Genomic DNA, 19,057 nt, shown 5'->3' with positions numbered 1-19,057 from the left:
TCTCCCATCTCTGACTGAAGTTATAATCTGGCTTAATAAAATTATTATTATAGTACTAAAAACTATTGATAGTAATGTGTCAGGCGTTAAAAAGAACCCTGTGTGAAACATGACTGTGGTCTGAAGGGTTCACTGACTGAAATGAGTAGGATTTGAATTTGTGGAAAACTCAGGCCAGATCTAGTTGCAAAGGTAGGGAGACTGAATTGCGTGGAGTCATCTTTACTTCTAAAGATGGATCTGAATGCTTTTCTTATAGGTGAAAATTTCTTTTTAAAAACTTTTATCCTTTAAGGAGGTTTAAAGAAAACTTATTTTTTTTAAAATGTGTTATTATTAAAGTAATACATGCCTCTGATTTAGTTTAATTCTAAAAGATAGGCATACAGGAAAGATTTTAGAAAGCATTAAATTGAAGATCTGTATTGAAGAGAGCTGAACATTAACCAGAAAGCCTTAAGGGACATTACATGGGAACAGTGTGTTACATGAGCATGCTGTTCTCTTAACTGAACCATGTTCATGTTTAAAACTGTGCTGTAGAATCTCAGTAGGATTTATAATGCTTACGTGGAGAGTGAAGAAAATAAAATAAAAAACACTAAGGGCGTTTTCAAGGGGGAAAGGAAAAATGACTTTTTAAAAAAAATAACTAGACCTGTTTTATTTTACCTTTGAAGGAGGTTTACTGAGATGTCCTTTGGTCCTTGAGAGCATTTAAACAATTTATAAAAATGCTGGTATTGGCATCGTAATTTTAATTAAGATAACTGAACTAGAATAAACAGCATATGGTGTATCCCTAGAAGATAACTCACTAAGTTTCAGGCTTGAGGCAAAGATCATTTCAATTTTATTTTCTTTTCCTTAGATCAACTCCAGGAAAAATCCGAAGAAATCAACCAATTTCTAAATAAGGCAACGTTGCTAAAACATGAAATAGCATCTCAGACTTCTTTGCCAGATGTTTCTAACGAGGGCACACAGGTAATTAAATGTGTACTTCTTATGAATATGATCTATTTGTCTTTGCTGTATCTATACTTGGGTGTTCTAATAGAATTTGTTCCAGAAAGCAGTATAAGCCTTCTGTCTTTTCTGCCTGATAAAATGGTTTTTTGGAGCCAATTCTGTTTGAAAGGAATCATGAAAGACAGTAGTGTCCCAACAATGAATAATGAGAAAAAAGTAGACAATGAGCAGCATAACCTCAAGAGCCTTTCTAATTCTGAGGTCTTAGAACTCTGTATTGGAGATGAGTCATTAATTTTAATCTTATAATCAGCTTTCCCAGTTGAGAAATCAATTTTGTTTTTGGTAGACTGAGATTTGATCAGATTTAAAGTATACAATTCAGTCTAACCAAACTTAAAAGTCTATTGTAGAAATCATAATGCCCACATTAATCAGTTAACAGTAAAAAGTTTAATTTCCTGTTGATTGGCCAGTATATTCTCTCTGCCTTCTATAAAAGTCTCTGGGGAGTTAGATTTTAATCACCAGAAGGCTGCTTATTGAGCTTGAATATCAGAACAAGGAGAGTTAGTTTGATGATCTTAATTAACTAGTGTCAAGCTGGGATAACTGGATTAATTCATCTCCATTATAAGATTATACCCTTCCAAACTGACAGATATATTGGTCAGCAGAGTCCCATAGTTCCTGGGCAGTACTGTGCACTGATAAAAATTTTTGCTTCCTGGTTTTTGGCATCTAGGCTTTCCAATCTCTTCTATTCTCCCATTCTCAACTTTTTCCTCCAATATTTTGTTAAAACATTTTTCAGCAACTCTAAAAAATTCAGATTCCATATATATGTGTTAGCATACAGAATTTGTTTTTCTCTTTCTGACTTACTTCATTCTGTATGACAGACTCTAGGTCCATTCACCTCACTACAAATAACTCAATTTTGTTTCTTTTTATGGCTGAATAATATTCCATTGTATATATGTGCCACATCTTCTTTATCCATTCATCTGTCAGTGGGCATTAGGTTGCTTCCATGTCCTGGCTCTTGTAAATAGAACTGCAATGAACATTGTGATACATGACTCTTTTTGAATTATGGTTTTCTCAGGGTGTATGCCCAGTAGTGGGATTGCTGGGTCGTATGGTAGTTCTATTTTTAGTTTTTTAAGGAACCTCCATACTGTTCTCCATAGTGGCTGTATCAATTTACATTCCCACCAGCAGTGCAAGAGGGCTCCCTTTTCTCCACACCCTCTCCAGCATTTATTGTTTGTAGATTTTTTGATGATGGCCATTCTGACTGGTGTGAGGTGATACCTAATTGTACTTTTGATTTGCATTTCTCTAATGATCAGTGATGTTGAGCATCCTTTCATGTGTTTGTTGGCAATCTGTATATCTTCTTTGGAGAAATGTCTATTTAGGTCTTCTGCCCATTTTTGGATTGGGTTGTTTCTTTTTTTGATACTGAGCTGCATGAGCTGCTTGTAAATTTTGGAGATTAATCCTTTGTCAGTTGCTTCACTTGCAAATATTTTCTCCCATTCTGAGGGTTGTCTTTTCATCTTGTTTATGGTTTCCTTTGCTGTGCAAAAGCTTTTAAGTTTCATTAGGTCCCATTTGTTTATTTTTGTTTTTATTTCCATTTCTCTAGGAGGTGGGTCAAAAAGGAGCTTGCTGTGATTTATGTCATAAGGTGTTGGACCTAGGTTTTCCTCTAAGAGTTTTATAGTGGCTGGCCTTACATTTATGTGTTTAATCCATTTTGAGTTTATTTTTGTGTATGGTGTTTAGGGAGTGTTCTAATTTCATTCTTTTACATGCAGCTGTCCAGTTTTCCCAGCACCACTTATTGAAGAGGCTGTCTTTTCTCCATTGTATATTCTTGCCTCCTTTATCAAAGATAAGGTGACCATATGTGCATGGGTTTATCTCTGGGCTTTCTATCCTGTTCCATTGATCTATATTTCTGTTTTTGTGCCAGTATCATACTTTCTTGATTACTATAGCTTTGTAGTATAGTCTGAAGTCCAGGAGCCTGACTCCTCCAGCTCCTAAAAAAAAAAAAAAAGGTTCTGAAGAATGTAGGGGCAGGATAGGAATAAAGACGCAGACGTAGAGAATGGACTTGAGGACATGGGAAGAGGGAAGGGTAAGCTGGGAAGCATTGAGAGAGTGGCATGGACATATATACACTACCAAATGTAAAATAGATAGCTAGTGGGAAGCAACCTCATAGCACAGGGAGATCATCTCTGTGCTTTGTGACCACCTAGAGGGGTGGGATGGGGAGGGTGGGGGGGAGACGCAAGAGGGAGGAGATATGGGCATACATGTATATGTATAGCTGATTCACTTTGTTAAAAAGCAGAAACTAACACACTATTGTAAAGCAATTATACTCCAATAAAGATGTTATAAAAACAAAAAATAAATAAAAACAAAAATTCAAAGAATTTTATAGTGAACACCTGCATACTCACCATCTAGATTCTATTAATATTTACTATATTTGCTTTATCATATATCTATCCATTTATCCATCTACCAATTCATCTTAATTTTTTGTACATTTCACAGTAAGTTGTAGACATCAGTGCATTTTTCTCTAAATATTTCATCATGCATATCATTGACTAGATTTTAATATTTGTTTATAGTTCTTTTTCTTTTGAAGTGAGATTTACAAAACATGAAATGTACAGGTGCTAAGTGTACCATTCATTGAGTTTTATCAAATGCGTTGCCCAAATCCCTATCAAGATATCACCCACAAAGTACCCTTTTGCAGTCAACCGCATTACTTCCCTCCAAAGATGAACCAATGTTCTATATTTTCACCGTAGATTCATTTTGCATGTTTTATATCCTATAAATGTAATCATACATTTGTGTTATTTTGTAGAAAACTTCTTTCACTCAGCATATTTTGAGATTCATTTATATTATTGTATGTATCATAATTTATTCTTTTATATTGCTGAGAAGTGTTCCACTTTATGAATATACTGTATTTTCCTTTTGCATGACTGTGCTATAATTTCCTTTTGATGGATAACTGGTCTTTTTATGCTTTGGGTATTATGAATTAAGCTGCTAAGGACATTCTTGTACAAGTATTTGTGTGGACATATGTTCTCATTTGTCTTCATTAAATGCTAGTTGAGGAATTTCTGGGCCATAGAGTAAGAATATATTTAGCTTTATAGGGAAATGCCAGATCTTCTTCCAAAGTGATTATATTGTTTATACTCTCACCTAGAATATATGAGAGTTCTAGTTGTTCTACATCTTCTCTAAGATTTGGTATTATCAATTTTTAAAATTTTAGCCATTTTAATGGGTGTGTAGTGGTAGGTCAGTGTGGTTTCAATTTGCATCTCCCCAATGACAAATGATGTTGAACATGTTTACTTGAGATTCTTGGACATTTGTATATCTTCTTTTGGTGAAGTATCTGTTCATGTCATTTCCTCATTTTAAAAATTGAGTTTTTTGCCTATTTATCAAGTTGTAGTAATTCTTTATACTTCCTGAATGCCAATTTATTATCAGGCATGTTTGGTGAATATCTTCTCCCATGCTGTGTCTTGCTTCTTTTTCTTTTTAAATTTTTTTAAATTGAAGATCACATATTGAATTTTTTTTTATTACAAGTGGAAAATTTTTAAAATATTTATTTATTTATTTATTTATTTGGTTGCACCGGGTCTTAGTTGCGGCAGGTGGGCTCCTTAGTTGCAGCTCGTGGACTCCTTAGTTGCAGCTCACCGGCTCCTTAGTTGTGGCATGCAAACTCTCATTTGTGGCATGCATTTGGGATCTAGTTCCCTGACCAGGGATCGAACCTTGGCCCCCTGCATTGGGAGCGCGGAGTCTTATCCACTGCACCACAAGGGAAGTCCCTGTGGCTTGCTTCTTACCCATTTTCTTCATGATGTTCTTTAATTAGCAGACATTTAAAATTTTGATCAAGTCTATTATTTATCAGTTTTTTTCTGGTTATAATTTTCTTTGTCCTGTGTGTGAAACCTTTGCTTAACCCCAAGTCATGAAGATATTCTCTTATGTTTTCTTCCACAAGCTATATAGTTTTAGCTTTCACAGTTAAGTCTCTGAACCTCAATAAATTTTTGTGTGTGGTGTAAGATAAGGGTCAAGTTTTATTTTTTTCCCTATATGGATATCAAATTGTCTCTGCACCATTTCTTGAGAAGACTTTACTTTCCTCATTGGATTGCTTTGGTACCTTTGTTGAAAACAAATGATTAATAGGTCTATTTATGAGCTTTCTAGTCTATGAGCTTTGTAGTCTAGTCTAGCCAATTCTTAGGCCTGTATCATATTTTTTTTCGGGCAAGTCTTTATTGGGGCAACAGGAGGAAGCGAGAACAAGTAACAGGTTCCCTTGCTGGCTGGCTCCCTGAGGGGAGGCGAGCTTGTTCCTTATATGGGGTGAGGGTAGGGGTGTGTCCTGGGGTCTTGCCGGAGGGGTGGCTTAGGTGGTTTGCCCACCCCTTAGGTGGTGTTGTGGCATATGCTCAGTACCCTGCTTTTGCTCCCAATACCCTGTTTTTGCTGCAAGCGCTTCAAAAGTGGCAGTTGGGTTTTTTTGGTCTCTTTGTATCTTTTGGGTCCAGAATTTGCCCCAACTGCACATGCACGCAGTTATTTTTAGTGCCATATAGTTTCTTTGTATTTTGTTGCTCGAGGAGATGTTTGTCCAGGTGCAAGCACTGCAGCACTGCAGCAAAGGGTCCCAGGTCCCAGCCTGTCTCATCCCGCCCTGAGAGACTCTACACCCTTATTCTTAAGGGGTAAGGGACCGAAGGTCTCTTCTTCTGAAACTTCTTCCTGCATAAGGGGACAGGGGCCACAGACCCTAGCCCCTAGAGGTGTAGAAGTCTCTTGCTGACTGTCCCAAGGACCTGTGGGACCTGGGCCACTTTCTGCTGGAGTGGGCTGAATTCCTTGAGCCATCATGAGCCTTACTTCAAATTGTCGGAGCCTAGAAGACACAAACTCAATCAAAAGGTTAAACAAACAAGGACTAAAAAGGAGAAAAACAACAATAGCCATTAAAGGGCCTAGAAAGGAAAGGAACCAGGTTACTTTGGGAGGGCTTCCTTAACTGTTGACCTGACAGGGGAGGCAATGCCGCCCCTGCCAAGAAGCCATTCTGTTTGGGTGTATATTTTTGTTAATCTCGGGGTTAAAGTTCAACATGTTTCTCTATTTTTAGAATGGAATATCTCGACCTGTTGGTCCCAGGTCTCCTTCTTGGACCGAAAAGTCTTAGTCACAGGTTTACAACAGTAGGGAAGACAACAGAGTACTAGACAAAATATAGCCTAAATCAGTATGACTGAAAAGAAAAGGGTTATGAGAAAACAAAAACCTCCTGCCAGAAAGCTTTTTATAGCTAGTGGTATCCAAGAAACGAACTGGAGAACCATTTTTCAGTTTCCCCGACCATATTGAATAGCAAGGATTGGTGGTTAATTGTCTGCTGAAACCAGGTGGTTTGTTGTCAGATATTCTCAATTTTGGTTTCTACCTGGTATGGGCATCAGGACTGTTTTCTTTGCCTCCCGATCTGCCCTGTTCCCTTAAGTAATTTGAGAATTTTCCTTTTGGTGCCCACAGCAGTGAATGACTTCTACTAGTTTTGATTTTTGAGCATTTCTATGTGTTGTAATATCTCAGCCCCGTATGTTACAGTGGAATATTTTGCATTTAAAAGTCCTCTTTCTTTCCAGATTAGCTGCATGGGCATGTAAAACAAGGAAGGCATATATATATATTTAAATTTTATTTATTTTATTTATTTATTTTTGGCTGCATTGGGTCTTCGTTGCTGCGCACAGGCTTTCTCTAGTTGCGGCGAGCGGGGGCTACTCTTCGTTGCAGTGCGCGGGTTTCTCATGGTGGTGGCTTTTCTTGTTGCAGAGCACGGGCTCTAGGCACGTGGGCTTCAGTGTTGTGGCATGTGGGCTCAGTAGTTGTGGCTTGCGGACTCTAGAGCGCAGGCTCAGTAGTTGTGGCGCACGGGCTTAGTTGCTCCGCAGCATGTGGGATCTTCCCGGACCAGGGCTTGAACCCGTGTCCCCTGCACTGGCAGGCAGATTCTTAACCATTGCGCCACCAGGGAAGCCCAGAAGGCATATTTTGAGTCTGTATATATATTTAAAATTTTCCTTCCCCCAAAGTTAAGGCTCAAGTTAGGGCTATTAGCTCAGCCCTCTGGGCTGAAGTGTTAGGTGGCAAAGGTTTTGCTTATATAACACTATAAGTGCTCACAGTAGCATACCCTACCCTCCTGACTCCATCTTTAATGAAACTACTGCCATCAGTAAACCATTCTTCCTCAGGGTTTTCTATGGCCTGGTCTGTTAGATCAGACCTACAGGCATAAACCTAGTCAAGGGTTTCAGGGCAGGAATGTGTTAGTTCTGGGCCTTCAACCAGCATTAGAGTAGCCAGATTGAGGGTGTGGCAAGTTTTGAGAGTTAGTTCTGGGGAGTCAAGGAGTAAAGCCTGCAACTTAGTAAGGCAGCCTCCAGTTAGCCAATGGTGGCCTTTAATTTCCAGAATCTTTTGTACTTGATGAGGGGTCTGGACTTCCAGTGGCTGTCCAAAGGTAAGCTTGTTAGCTTCTTCCACTAATAAAGCAGTGGCAGCTACCGCCCGGAAACAGCCATGTCAACCTTGGGCCATGGAATCTAGTTGTTTGGAAAAATAGCCTATAGGTTGAGGAACTTCTCCTAGCTTTTGTACAAGGACTCCCATAGCTGTCCCCTGTTTTTCAGCTATGTACAAGATAAATGGCTTTTTTAAATTGGGGAGACCCAGAGCAAAAGCTTTGGTGAGGGTCTGTTTGATCTTATTAAAAGCCCTTTCTTGTTCCCCAGTCCAAAGTAATGGCTCTGTATCTGGGCCTTTAGTGGCTTCATATAGAGACTTAGCCATTAGTCTGAATCCTGGAATCCAAATTCTGCAAAATCCTGCCATGCCTAAGAAAGTACGAGGATTTTTTTTTGGTCTTTGGGGCACTTAGTTCTAATATAGCTTCTTTTCTATCTGGAGATAGCTGTCTGCTTCCAGGGTTTATAATATATCCCAGATATTTAACTTGTTACTTTGAGATTTGTGCTTTTTTCTGGAAGATCCTGTAACCCTGGGTCCCAAGGAAATTAAGGACTTAAATGGTATTCTGATCTGAGGCCTCCATGGTGGGACTACATATTAATATGTCATCTACATACCGTAGACTGTCCCCTTCTTTTAGGTGTATTTCCCTTAGTTTTTTTTTTTTTTAATAAATTTATTTATTTATTTATTTTTATTTTTGGCTGCGTTGGGTCTTCGTTGCTGTGCGCGTGCTTTCTCTAGTTGTGGCGAGCTGGAGCGACTCTTTGTTGCGGTGCGCGGGCTTCTCATTGTGGTGGCTTCTCTTGTTGTGGAGCACGCGCTCTAGGCACACAGGCTTCAGTAGTTGTGGCACATGGGCTCGGTAGTTGTGGCTTGCGGGCCCTAGAGTACAGGCTTAGTAGTTGTGGCGCACAGGCTTAGTTGCTCCATGGCATGTGGGGTCTTCCCTCACCAGGCCTCGAACCTGTGTCCTCTGCATTGGCAGGCAGATTCTTAACCACTGTGCCACCAGGAAGGCCCCTCCCTTAGTTCTTTTCTTAGGGCCTGAGTGAACAAGTGTGGGCTGTCCTGAAACCCCTGAAGCAATACTGTCCAGGTATATTATTGCATTTGACCTGAGTGGGGGTTAGTCTACTAAAAGGCAAACAGATACTGAGATGAGAGATGAACTGGGATGCAAAAGAAGGCATCCCTGAGGTCAAGCACTCCAGGAATCTGGACTAATATATTATAAGGATTGGCCACAAGGGGATGTATAGGGACCACTGCATCATTTACTGCTCTAAGGCCTTGTACCATTCGATAGTCCCTATTTGGCTTAACAACTGGCAGAATAGGGGTATTGTATGGAGACTGACAGGGCACTAAGAGGCCATGTCTTAAAAATTTATGTATGAGGGGTTGCGAACCTTTTTTTGCTTCCAACTTTATGGGGTACTGTCTCTTGTTAGAATAAGTGACTTCTGGCTTAAGGCTAATTTTTACAGGTTGAGCATTTATAGCCTTCCCAGGGATTCCTTTGTCCCAAACTGCAGGGTTTACTGTGTGTAGAATATGGCTGGGAATAGGCCCTTGTTCTTCCACTTGATTTGTCTTAGTCAGAGTCAAGATAAGGGGCTGCTTCGGGCCTCCTAACTGTAAGATGGCTCCAAGGGAGCCCAGAAGGTCTCTCCCCAGTAGTGGGATAGGACACTCAGGCCCAACTAAAAAGGCACATGAGATCAAACACTGTTCAAATTGGCAAGTGAGAGGCCCAGTGAAGTAACGGGTGTGAGGCTTTCCATCAACACCAGTCACAGTATAGCTTTTGGAGGAAGGAGGCCCAGTGTGAGAGATCAGGACAGAGTAAGTGGCTCCAGTATCACTTAAAAAATTGATTTTCTTACCTGCTATGTCAAGGACCACCCGGGCCTCCTTGATGGAGATAGACATCTCGTTGCGGGGAGCCACCAGAATCCCCAGGCCCACTCAGTCGTCCAGCATGGCCATCTCAGGAGAGGGAGCCCCCCAAACATGGTGACACTGAAACAAGAGGTTCAGGTGGCTACTTGTCACCCACAGGGAAGCTGCATTCAGTGGTCCCGGAGGTGCCCAGATCCTCTCCCTGGAAGAGGACAACTGCCCCACATTGAGCACTGTAAATCTGATACTGACCAGGGTTCTTGGCCTTCCCCAATCAATAGAAATTGATTAGAGGCCAGACAAGAAATTCAGGCAAGGCTTTATTGGGGCCCCTGCTGCAGCAGGGCGGAGTGAGAAAAAGTGATAAGTTCCTTTGCTTGCTCGCTCCTGCCTGTATCACATTGTTTTCATTACTGTAGTTTGTAGTTAATCTTGAAGTCAGGTAGTATAAGTCCTCTGACTTTGTTCTTCTTTTCAAGATTGCTTTGATTATTCTAGGTTCTTTGCATTTCCACAGAAATTATACAATCAACTATCTCAAATTATATTTGAAAAAAAGAAGAAGCTAGATGGGATTTTGAATTGGCATTGTGTTGAATCTATAGATCACTTTAGGGAGAATTGACATCTTAATACTACTGAACTTTTCAATCCATGAGTATAGTATCTCTCTTCACTTATTAAGATCTTCTTTAATTTCTTTCAGCAATGGTTTGTAGTTTTGGTTGGAGGAGTTGTGCACATTTTAAAATTTATTCTGAAATAGTTCATATTTTTTAATGCTGTTGTAGGTGGAATTTATTCTAATTTCACCTTTCCAACTGTTTGCACTTTTATGTAAGTATACAATTGAATTTTGCTTATGTGAACTTGATATTTATTTTATTAATTCTAGTCTCATTCTGTAGATTCTTTAGGATTTTCTACATAAACAATCATGTCATCTGCAAATAAAGACAAGTTTTACTTACTCCTTGCTAATCTTTATGCCTTTATTTCTTTTTCATGCAATGGCTAGGACCTTCATAACATTGTTTAATAGAAGTGGTAAGACTGGGCCTTCTTGCATTTTGCCTGATCTTAGGGGAAAGTATTTCATATTTTACCATTAGCTGTGTTACTAGTTTTAAGTTTTCATTAGTCTTCTTTATCAGATTGAGGACTTTACCCTCTATTCTTAATTTGGTAAGAATTGGTATTAAATTTTGCCAAATGCCTTATCTGCATTTATTGAAATGACCATATGGGTTTTCTTCTTTATTCTGTTCATATGGTACATACTTTAATTTTTGACTATTAAACCAACCTTGTATTGTTAGGATAAACCCAACTTGGTCATAAAGTATTATCCTTTTTATATATTACTGAATTTGATTTACTACTATTTTTGGAAGCATTTTTGTATCCGTACTTATGAAGGATATTGGTCTTTGTTTTGGTCATGAAGATTTTCCTTTGTTTTGTAGTACTTTGTCAGATTTTGGTATTAGGGTTATTATGGCATAAAAAAAATGAGTTGGGGAGTGTTCCCTTTTATTTGAGAGTTTGTGTAAAATTGGTATTATTTCTCAAGAATTGGAAAGAATTCACCAGTGAAACTATCTGGGTCTGGAGTTGATAATGAATTGAATTTCTTTTACAGATATAAGACTAATAAGATTCTCTTTTTCATCTTGTGCCAGTTGGATTTTAGTTTTGTTTTGTTTTGTCCATTTCATTGAAGATGTCAAATTTTTGTTATAACGTTGGTTATAATATTCCCTTTTTTATCCTTTTAATGCTTGTATGCTCTGGAGTGATACCCACCCCTACCCCAATCCCTATTTTTTTTTAATTAAGATATATAATTGACATATAACATTGTGTAAGTTTAAGGTGTACAACTTGTTGATTTGATACATGTATATATTGCAATAGGGTTACCACCATAACATTAGCTAACACCTCCATCATGACACATAATTACAATTTCTTTTTTGTGGTGAGAACATTTAAGATGTAGTCTCTTAGCAACTTTGAACTATATAATACATTATTGTTAACTATAATCACAATGTTGGGTGTTAGATCTTCAGAACTTTTTCATGTTCTATCTGCAAGTTTCTACTGTTTGGCCGACATCTCCCCACTTTGTGCTTCATTTTCTTGATCAGACTTTAAACTAGAAATTATTTGAGTTTTAAAAAAAATCTTTTCAAAGAACCAACTTTTGGCCTTGTCAATTTTCTCTAATGCTGGTCTGTTTTCACTTTTATTGATTTTTGTTCTTTGGTATTCTTTCTATTTATTTGGTTTTACTTTGCTCTTCTGTTTCTAACTTCTTAAGGTGTAACTTTATATCAAACACTTCAGATCTTCTTTTCTCATTTAAACATTTAAAGTTACACAATTCCCTCTTAAGCACATGGTTTGATATGTTGTGTTGTTATCATTCAGTTTTTGAAGAGTTTTCTAATTCTCCTTATGATTTCTTCTTTGATCATGGATTATTTAGAAGTGTGTTATTTAATATCCAGATATTTGGTTTTATTTCTAGATATTTTATTATTATTGATTTCTAATTTAATTTCATTATGATCAGGTAATATGTTCTATATGATTTCAGTGCTTTGAAATTTATAGAGACTTGTTTTATGACATAGCATATGGTGTGTCTTGGTGAATGTAGCTTGTGCACTTGTAAAAAATGTATATTCTGTAGTTATTGGCTGTACCATTTTATAAATATCACTTAAATCATAGTATTATTCAAATTATATTTGACTGATTTTTGTCTAGTTGTTGAAAGTTGACTGATTTTTTTTAGCATTTGACAAAATTTAATATCTATTCATAATAATAAGTTCTTAACAAATTAGACATAGACAAATGTAGCTTAATGTAATAAAGGCCATATACAACAAGCCCACAGCTAACATCATACTCAATGGTGAAAGGCTGAAAGCTTTTCCTCTAAGATCAGGAACTAGACAAAGGTGCCCACTCTCATCACTCCTATTCAACATAATAATGGAAGTCCTTGCAAGATCTGGAATAGCCAAGCAGTCCTGAGAAAGAACAAAGAAGGAGGCATAAAATTCCGGATTTCTTTTCTTTTCAATTCTGTGTTCCAGAGATTTGGAGAGGAATGAATGATGGGGATGGCTCTCTTCTCCGTGAAGTCTGGAGCCTTCTGTAGGAGAATCAAAGACTGGAGTTGACTTGAAAGCTGGCAGTTGGAATTATCTGGAGGCTTTTTCAACTCAATTCTGGCACCAGGAGTAGGATGACTTGAGTTTGCTGACATAATCACATGCCCTTCTCTTGTGGCTTGGCTGGTGTTTTGGTTGCTCTTTCTTCATTGGGATGATTTAGTTGTTCTTCTAAACAGAAAGTTATGAGATTCCTCGAGTTCTAGAGATCAGAAATCAAAATCGGTTTCTCTGGCCAGAAATCACGATGTCAGCTGAGCTGCAGGGAAGGAGGCTTTAGGGAAGAATTCATTTCCTCCTTTTTTCCAGTGACTAGAGCTGTATTACTTACACCCTTGGTTCCTGGTTGTTCTTCCATCTTTAAAACCAGAAGCCTAACATCTCGTCTTAGTCATCAGGTTGCCTCCCAACTCTCGAAACTAGACTGATTTTTTTTTTAAAGAGTTTTTTTTTTTAAGTAATTTATTTATTTATTTATTTTTGGCTGTGTTGAGTCTTCGTTGCTCCACTTAGGCTTTCTCTAGTTGTGGCGAGCGGGGACTACACTTTGTTGTGGTGCCCAGGCTTATCATTGCGGTGGTTTCTCGTTGCAGAGTACAGGCTCTAGGCATGCAAGCTTCAATAGTTGTGGCACACAGGCTCAGTAATTGTAGCTCACGGGCTCTAGAGCACAGTCTCAGTAGTTGTGGCGCACGGGCTTAGTTGCTCCACGGCATGTGGGATCTTTCCGGACCAGGGATCGAACCCGTGTCCCCTGCATTGGCAGGCGGACTCAACCACTGCACCACCAGGGAAATGCTGCATACTTTTAAAGTGTACAACTTGATAAGTTTTGACATGCATGAAGCCATCACCACTATCAAGAAAATGAACATATTCATCACCCCCCAAAGTTTCTCATGCCCCTTTTTAATTTTTCTCTCACATCTCCCCCTACCCAGGCAACCACTTATCTTCTTTCTGTCATTATAGATTAGTTTGTATTTTTTAGAATTTTTAATAAATTATATGTGCTCTTTTTTTTTCCTGGCTTCTCTCACTCAGCATACTTATTTTGATGTTCATCCTATTGTATGCAGCAAGAATTCATTCCTTTGTATTGTTGAGGATATTGTACATACCACAATTTGTTTATCCATTTACTTGTTGATGAACAAACTTGGATTGTTAACAATTTTTGGCTATTACAAATAAAGCTTCTATGAATATTCTTTTACAAAATCTTTGTTTGGACCTGTGCTTTCTTTACTCTCAGTAAATACCTAGAAGTGAAGTGTCTGGATCATATGGGAGGTTTTAAGACCTTGGCAGTTTTCCAAAGTGGTGTTACCATTTTCTGTTCCCAGCAGCAGTGTATGAGAGTTCCAGGGGTAAACCTCACTTGGTAGTGATATATTATCCTTATAGTTTCTTGAATTCACTTGCTAAAAATTCTATTTGTTTCATAACTATTTGGCTGTTTAGGTTATCTATTTCTTCTTGAGTGAGCTTTGGTGTTTTATATCTTTTAGGGGATTTGTCCATATAAAGTGTCAAATTTATAGGCAAAAAGTTATTCATAATAGTCTCTAATTATTGTTTTAATATGTATAGAATCTGTAGTGATGTTACCTCTCTCATTTCTGATATTGGTAATTTGTGTTTTCTTTCTTACACAGGTTAGACTGTCCAGAGGTTTATTAACTTTACTGATCTCAAAACCAGCTTTGAGTTCATTGATTCTGCCTTGTTTTCTGTTTTCTATTTTATTGATTTCTACTTTGATCTTTATTATTTCCTTTCTTCTGTTTACTTTGGATTTGATATCCTCATTTCTTAGCTTCTTAAGGCGAAAGCTGAAGCCATTAGTTTGAGACCTTTCTTATTTCTAATATAGGCATTTTGCATTATAAATTCCCCCCCAAAAATCTACTTTAACAGTATCTCACAAATTCTGTTGTATTTTCGTTTTCACTCAGTTCACAATACTAATTTCCATTTTAATTTCTTTGCCCCCGGGTTACTTAGTTTCCAAATATTTGGGAGTCATATGTCTAGAGGTCTTTCTGTTATTGATTTTTATTTTAATTCCATTGTGGTCAGAGCGCATACTTTATAAGACTTGGCTCTTTAAGAATTGATTGAGACTTGTTTTATGGCCCAGAATATTGTCTGTTTTGGTAAATGTTCTATATGTACTTGAAAATAATGTGTAGTCTGCTGTTGTTTGCTGGAATGTTCTATAAATGCCAATCATGTAAAGTTGATTGATAGTCTTATTCAAGTGTACTATGTCCTTGCTGCTTTTCTGCCTCTCAGTTATTGAAATCCCATATTATACTTGTGGATTTATTTACAGTTCTATCAGTTTTTTTTTTTAATTAATTTAATTTATTTATTTGTGGCTGTGTTGTGTCTTCGTTTCTGTGCGAGGGCTTTCTCTAGTTGTGGCAAGTGGGGGCCACTCTTCATCGCGGTGCGCGGGCCTCTCATTATCGCGGCCTCTCTTGTTGCGGAGCACAGGCTCCAGACGCACAGGCTCAGTAATTGTGGCTCACGGGCCTAGTTGCTCCGCGGCATGTGGGATCTTCCCAGACCAGGGCTCAAACCCATGTCCCCTACATTGGCAGGCAGATTCTCAACCACCGCGCCACCAGGGAGGCCCCAGTTCTATCAGTTTTTACACCATGTATTTTCAAGCTGTGTTATTGGGGGCTTAGATATTTAGGATGTTTATGTCTTCTTGATTAAGTGACCCATTGATATTATGAAATGACCTTCCTTATCCCTGGTGACATTCTTTGCTGTGAGATGTACTTCTTTCTGATATTAATATAGCTATTCCACTTTTCTTTTGAGTAGTGTTAGCATGGTGTATCTTTTTTCACTCTTTAACTTATTTGTGTCTTTATATTTAAAGCTTATATGCAGCATAGAGTTTGAGCCTACTTCTTATCCAATCCGTCAATCTCTGCCTTTTACTTGGAGTGTTCAGACCATTTCCATTAATGTTGTCGTTGATATAGTTTTAAGTCTCTCACCTTGTTATTTGTTTTCCATTTTTCCAACTGTCGTCTTTTACTTTTCCTTCCTTTTAAAAAATTGGTTGAGTATCTTTTATGATTCTGTTTTTCTCCCTTTTCAGCGTATTAGCTATAATTCTTTATTTTGTTATGATAGTGACTGCATTAGGGATTATAGTCTGCATTTTTATCACAGTTACCTACATACAATATTGTGCTTCTTCAAGTATAGAATAAAAACCTTACAATTATATACTTCTATTTCTTCACTCTTGGGATTTATATTATTATTATTTTACTTATGCATATATTATAAACAAAAAGTACAAAAATATAACATGTTATAAACAAAAATTTTTATTTTTGTTTAGTCATTTATCTTTTAGAAGATTCAAATAATAAGAAAATAAATCTTAACTACCATTGCAGTTACCATTTCTGGTACTTTTCTTTAAGGTGGATCAAGAGTTGGCTGTCTTTTTCCATAAAGGGTCAAATGGTAAATATTTTAAGCTTTTAGGCCATAAATAAAACTTTATTTACAAAAACAGGTGGAAGGCTCCAAATTTTGCCAAACTCTGGTGTAGTTTCATATTTCCATCTGGTTTTGTTTTCCTTCTGCCCAAAGGACTTCTTTTAATCTGTGTGTGCTGTCATGAGCACGCAAGTCTGCTGGTGATGGGTTCTTATAGCTCTTGTATGTTTGAAGACATTTTTATCTCTCCATTGTTTTTAAAAGATATTTTTAAAAGCTGACTAGAGAAGCTACATTGATAGGTTTTTTTTTCTCTTTCAGTACTTTAAGGCTATTACTCTACTATCTTTTTTCTTGCATTTTGTTTTTGACAAGAAATCTGTCATCCTTGTCTTTTTTTTTTTTCCCTGGTTGCTTTTAGGATTTTATCACTGGTTTTGAGCGCTTGGGTTATGATGTGCCTTTGCATAGTTTTCTTCATGTTTCTTTTGCTTGGAGTTTGCCTTTTGAATCTCTATGTTTATAGTTTTCATCAATTTGGAAAATTTTCTGCCGTTAATTAGTCAAATATTTTTTTGACTCTCTCCCTTCCTTTGGAGACTCCAATTACACATATATTAGATTACTTGAAGTTTTTCCAGAACTCATAATGCACTTTTAGTTTTTTGGATTCTGAAAATTTTCTTTCATGTGCAGTAGACTTGGGATTTCTCTCTTTGTAATCCAGACTTCAGTCTTAAATTCAAAAGCCAACGAATTGGAAATTTGTGTGAAAGATTTTTCTCTTTCTGTCTTCAGATGAAAAGTATTACTTTAAAGGTTACCTAGGCAGATAAGTAGATGCTATTTTTAAAGTATTTTCATGGCTGGAGAACTTTTAGAAGACAAAAATGCCAGAGGCTGTCTGGACATTAGTATGAGAGTTTTGTACTGGAGAAGCATTAATTTGTTGTCTTTCTACAATTTAGGCAGTCACTGAGGAGAGTATTGCCTTTTTGCAGAAGAGAGTGGTAGAACTAGAGAATGAAAAGGGAGCCTTGCTCTTTAATTCTATAGAGCTGGAGGAGCTGAAAGCTGAGAATGGTACGTATAAATGAAAACCATAATTCTCTGACTTCTTAGCCCACAAGTGCCTCTAATTTTATCACTATATATGTATAACATGTAGATTCTCTGATTCTATGATAATAAAGGTCTTAGACAGCATGGCTGGTAATTATTGAAGTTAGGATTAATACACATTAAACAATTTAAGCACAATACCAGTGTTTACATAAGTATAACATTTTGCAGTATGGGCTATAGATGCTGCAGGAGATCTGTATTATATTCATTTTGGAGTGGCCAAGGAATCTTCTCAGAAGTATGGCTTGACTAGGACCTTAATAAGACAATGAATTTTTAAATAGCCAAAATAAAGAGAGAAAAGACTTTCCTAGTAATAAATTTGTGGGGTGAGATAATAGAGATCAGTATAAATAAAGGTTCAGAGGTAGAAACCATTTTGGTTTTTGCTCATACTATATACTGTTTAGAACCTTATCCCTTTTCTTTAGCTTGGCTAATTCTTACTCATGTTTCAGACCTCAACTAGGGCATTATCTTTTTCAGGAAGTCGATCCTAATTTCCCAAAGTTGGGTTAAATGCATTTTTGTGCTTCCAAATTGCATTCCTTTAACATTGTATTAAGATCATCTATTTATAATTTTATGTCTTATACTATAAGCTCTTCAGAGATAAAGTACAAGCTCTTCAAGGGCAGGGGCCATTTTTTTTTTCATCTTTTGCTTTACCAGGAACTAGAATAGTACCTGGCAGATGAGTGGCTGCTGAATAAAGTTTTGTTTGATTGAACTAAATTTAGCACTTTATTCTATTGGACTGTGTGTGAACAGTTAGTAAGAATGAAGATAATACCTCCTTCCATTTGTCACCTGCTTCATAAGGACCTTATGGTTTTAATAACTTGTAGTTAATAACGTTTTACTTATCTATTTTATCCTGGAGTAACTGACTACCATGCTTTATCTTTAAGAGTGAGGATGAATACCAAATAAAGTTTGTACCATTTCCTAAAGTCTATAGCCAATATTTCCAACTTAACCATCTTACAGTTCCACTTAGCTATAAACTAGGGATCGTATACCTTTATTAGACTAGTCCCACCATTGCTGATAAAGAAAGAACACCACAAATTCAGTTCATTATTCAACCCACTGGAAATACTTCTTTGAGATCTTATCCATGATGCTTATTTTGTAGTTTTGCAAGCAGTCCCTGTCACTTTCATGTAGCTCACTGTGGTTTAGAGGTTATGTGAGTTCCATTCTCTTTGTTCTTTCCTGCAGGGGTCACTGGACTTGTTTTCTGTATTAGTTTTTGTGTCTGGTCTCATAGGTTACCTTTGCTTTATGAGTCATGTTCTATTAAACTCACCTTTTGTGCTTCCATTTCTACCACTGTGCTCCTTCCTCAAATAATCTTGTGAAATGTCTGAACATATTATATACAATCTTGAATTCATTTGTTTCATAAATGTTCATTCATTCATTCAGCAAATATCTATGGTGCCTTTCCTATGTACCAGGCACTAATTTAGTTGCTAAGGATACTGCTCTGAACATATTAGAGGACAAGACAGGCTATAAACATGTATATACATAAGAAAATTTCAGGGAGTGGTAAGTATTAGGTTAAAAATAGAACAGGCTACTGCACATGTGCCTGGGGGAAGAAGAAAGTAGCGTCAGAGTGGTTAGGGTGGGCCTCTCTGAGCACTTGATACCGGAATGATGAAAAGGGGACAGCCATGCAAAAAGAGGCTGAGCAAATCGAATCCCAAGCAGAGAAGAGCAGTGCAAAC

The 19,057-nt window shown here is 37.3% G+C and overlaps 1 protein-coding gene across 12 annotated transcripts in view; it reads left to right on the top strand.

Moving 5' to 3' along the window:
• Window positions 1-19,057, top strand: part of GOLGB1 (golgin B1) — an 86,533-nt gene that overhangs the window by 33,248 nt on the left and 34,228 nt on the right. For all 12 annotated transcript variants that reach the window (XM_082394819.1, XM_082394829.1, XM_082394827.1 and 9 more), the window contains 2 exons: window positions 872-987; window positions 17,162-17,276. In XM_082394819.1, the coding sequence (XP_082250945.1) occupies window positions 872-987; window positions 17,162-17,276 (231 nt within the window). The remainder of the gene's footprint in view (window positions 1-871; window positions 988-17,161; window positions 17,277-19,057) is intronic.

The sequence above is a fragment of the Balaenoptera borealis genome (genome assembly GCF_965194805.1).
Source record: "Balaenoptera borealis genome assembly, chromosome: 5".
Lineage (NCBI taxonomy): Eukaryota > Metazoa > Chordata > Mammalia > Artiodactyla > Balaenopteridae > Balaenoptera > Balaenoptera borealis.
This window is presented reverse-complemented; position numbering and strand designations above follow the sequence as displayed.